We start from the raw sequence: 2174 nt of genomic DNA, 5'->3' as shown, positions 1-2174 counted from the left end.
ACTGGTATAGATCTGCCATTATAGCATATCTAAACCCAAAAACAAATATGTAATGTATTGCAGCTTACCAGTCCCTAGATGAAATGCCTCTTATTTCAGAAATTGTTTCCTTTAATTTCACCTGGTAATCCTAAGAATAACACACTTCTTGTCCCTGTTCACCCTGGTAGGACTTTAAACATGTCTGCCTTTGTTTACCTTCATTACATGAGACCAATAGGTTACATAAGAGAAGTCTTAGCATGAAAACGAATGCAGCCACCACACCTAAAGGCTGGTAAGCTGCAATATATTACAGTTTTGTTCTTGGGTTTCATTAACATTTAAGACCTTGACTCAGGCCTTCATGCTATCCAGATGACCCTCAAGACTATTTGCTTTAACAAAATGTTGGAGATAACTATTTGCTGCACTCTACATCATGTGACTTTCCGGTCATATGACCGAGGATTGGGGATGCCACATTCTGCTCCCCTTTTGTATTAACATGTAACCTTGAAAAGTCCCTGAAAGGCCTTTTCCATTTTGTTACTTTTGTTTACTGATTTTCTCTACAGCTGAGCAAGCATTTAAAACTTGGACATTTCACTTATGTTTCAGCTTGGCTGTGTAGCAGGGAGATCTAGTCAGTACAAGCTGGAGCAATAGTGCTTGGTAATATTTTTATTATTACTGGTTTGGAATGCAGGCTGAATGACACAAAATGTAATATATCCCATGATGTGGCACACTGCCATCAAAATGACTCAATACGCTCACAGATGCCAATACTCTCACGGTCTTCTCATGCAACCAAGACACAGATCAAGGAAACATATTAATGAGAGTTTTGCCAGACATCAAAGTTAACCAACCATAAAAATACAATAAGAAAATGATACAAGTAAAAATAGAAGTAACATTTGGGGAGATTCACACATATTTTGCCTCTGCTTTGAGAGCAGATAAAAAGGTTTCACAGAAACGCAAGTCTTTTACAGCCCAGAGGACAATACGCCACTACTGGGTAATCATCATGAATAAATACATCCTTTGCTATAGAGTAGTTCTTTACGACAGACAAAGTCCAATGTACAGATACATCTAGCAGTCTTATAAACATGGAATCCACCGTTTAAGATCCAGCCGTAGCCTTTCACCCTTAGAAATCCATAGAACTTGTGGCCAGGTAGTCTTTTCTTCCAATGGTGCTGACTTGTTTGGTTTGCATTGCTTCCAGTTTGGGACAATCTGTGATACGATGACCCAAACCTCCGCAGAAGGCACAGCCTCGCTCGCCTAGAGAAAAAGAAAGTTGTGTTATAGACAAACTAGAATGTGGACGTATCCTTTTATCATTATAGCGAAGACCATAGCACCCACAACTAATGCTTCAGGTTAAGCACATCGACATGCCAAGACATCCAAGTAATCAAATATCTTGAACAGATCACCACGGATACCTTTGCTGCAGCAGAATCATACAAAATAGAAGACACGTTAGAACAGGTACACTTCAAAAATCTCCATTCCTGATAATGAAACATAACACCTCCATTGTTCATTGTTCCCCCTAACTGAACCTCTTTTAATGTTTGAGGCAAGATTAGAGGCTGACAAGGTGACATTTATCGGAAGCAAGCATGATGCATTTATCAATTTTTCTTGTTTGATTGTAACAGGAACAATATTAGTGTAAAGCTGGCCGTACACTTTAAGATTTTTCTCATTCAACCCACGGAATGGGGAAATCACTTGGCTATAGAGCGTGGATGGATGAATGGATCTTCCCTGGCAGTTATTGTATTCTGACAGCAAGGGCCTGCAACTGTCAGAATACCTGAACAGTGATTGCAGCGGATTCCCGCGTAATCACTGTTCAGCAAACAATTTTCTACCTGGCGTCTTCAAAAAAAGTCAATTGAAAAAATGACTTGTCGAGCTGGGTGGTGCTGCCAGGGATACACATGGATCAAATATGGTCGATTCAGCAGGAAATGGCCAAAATTTGATTGGTATGGCAAAGTAAGACTTTAAACCATAACCTCCACAGGTCAGGAGAGTAGAGGAATGTGTATGTAATAATATTATACATTCAGCTTTTACTTTGGAAACTACTAAATGGTTATCATACTGTATAAGGCGATACCTTGTAAAACAATGAAACCCTAAAGTGAACCTGTGCTTTTCACATG

The 2174-nt window shown here is 39.4% G+C and overlaps 1 protein-coding gene across 1 annotated transcript in view; it reads right to left on the bottom strand.

Moving 5' to 3' along the window:
* Positions 1-651: 651 nt before the first annotated feature.
* Positions 652-2174, bottom strand: part of DDX41 (DEAD-box helicase 41) — a 20556-nt gene continuing 19033 nt past the window's right edge. Inside the window, exon 17 of the mRNA XM_018552392.1 lies at positions 652-1278. Coding sequence (XP_018407894.1) covers positions 1142-1278 — 137 coding nt within the window. The 3' untranslated portion in view covers positions 652-1141. The remainder of the gene's footprint in view (positions 1279-2174) is intronic.

The sequence above is a fragment of the Nanorana parkeri genome, unplaced genomic scaffold, assembly GCF_000935625.1.
Source record: "Nanorana parkeri isolate BGI_ZX_2015 unplaced genomic scaffold, ASM93562v1 scaffold87, whole genome shotgun sequence".
Classification (NCBI taxonomy): Eukaryota; Metazoa; Chordata; class Amphibia; order Anura; family Dicroglossidae; genus Nanorana; species Nanorana parkeri.
The sequence above is the reverse complement of the archived record's forward strand: the minus strand, read 5'-3'. Positions and strand labels throughout refer to the sequence as shown.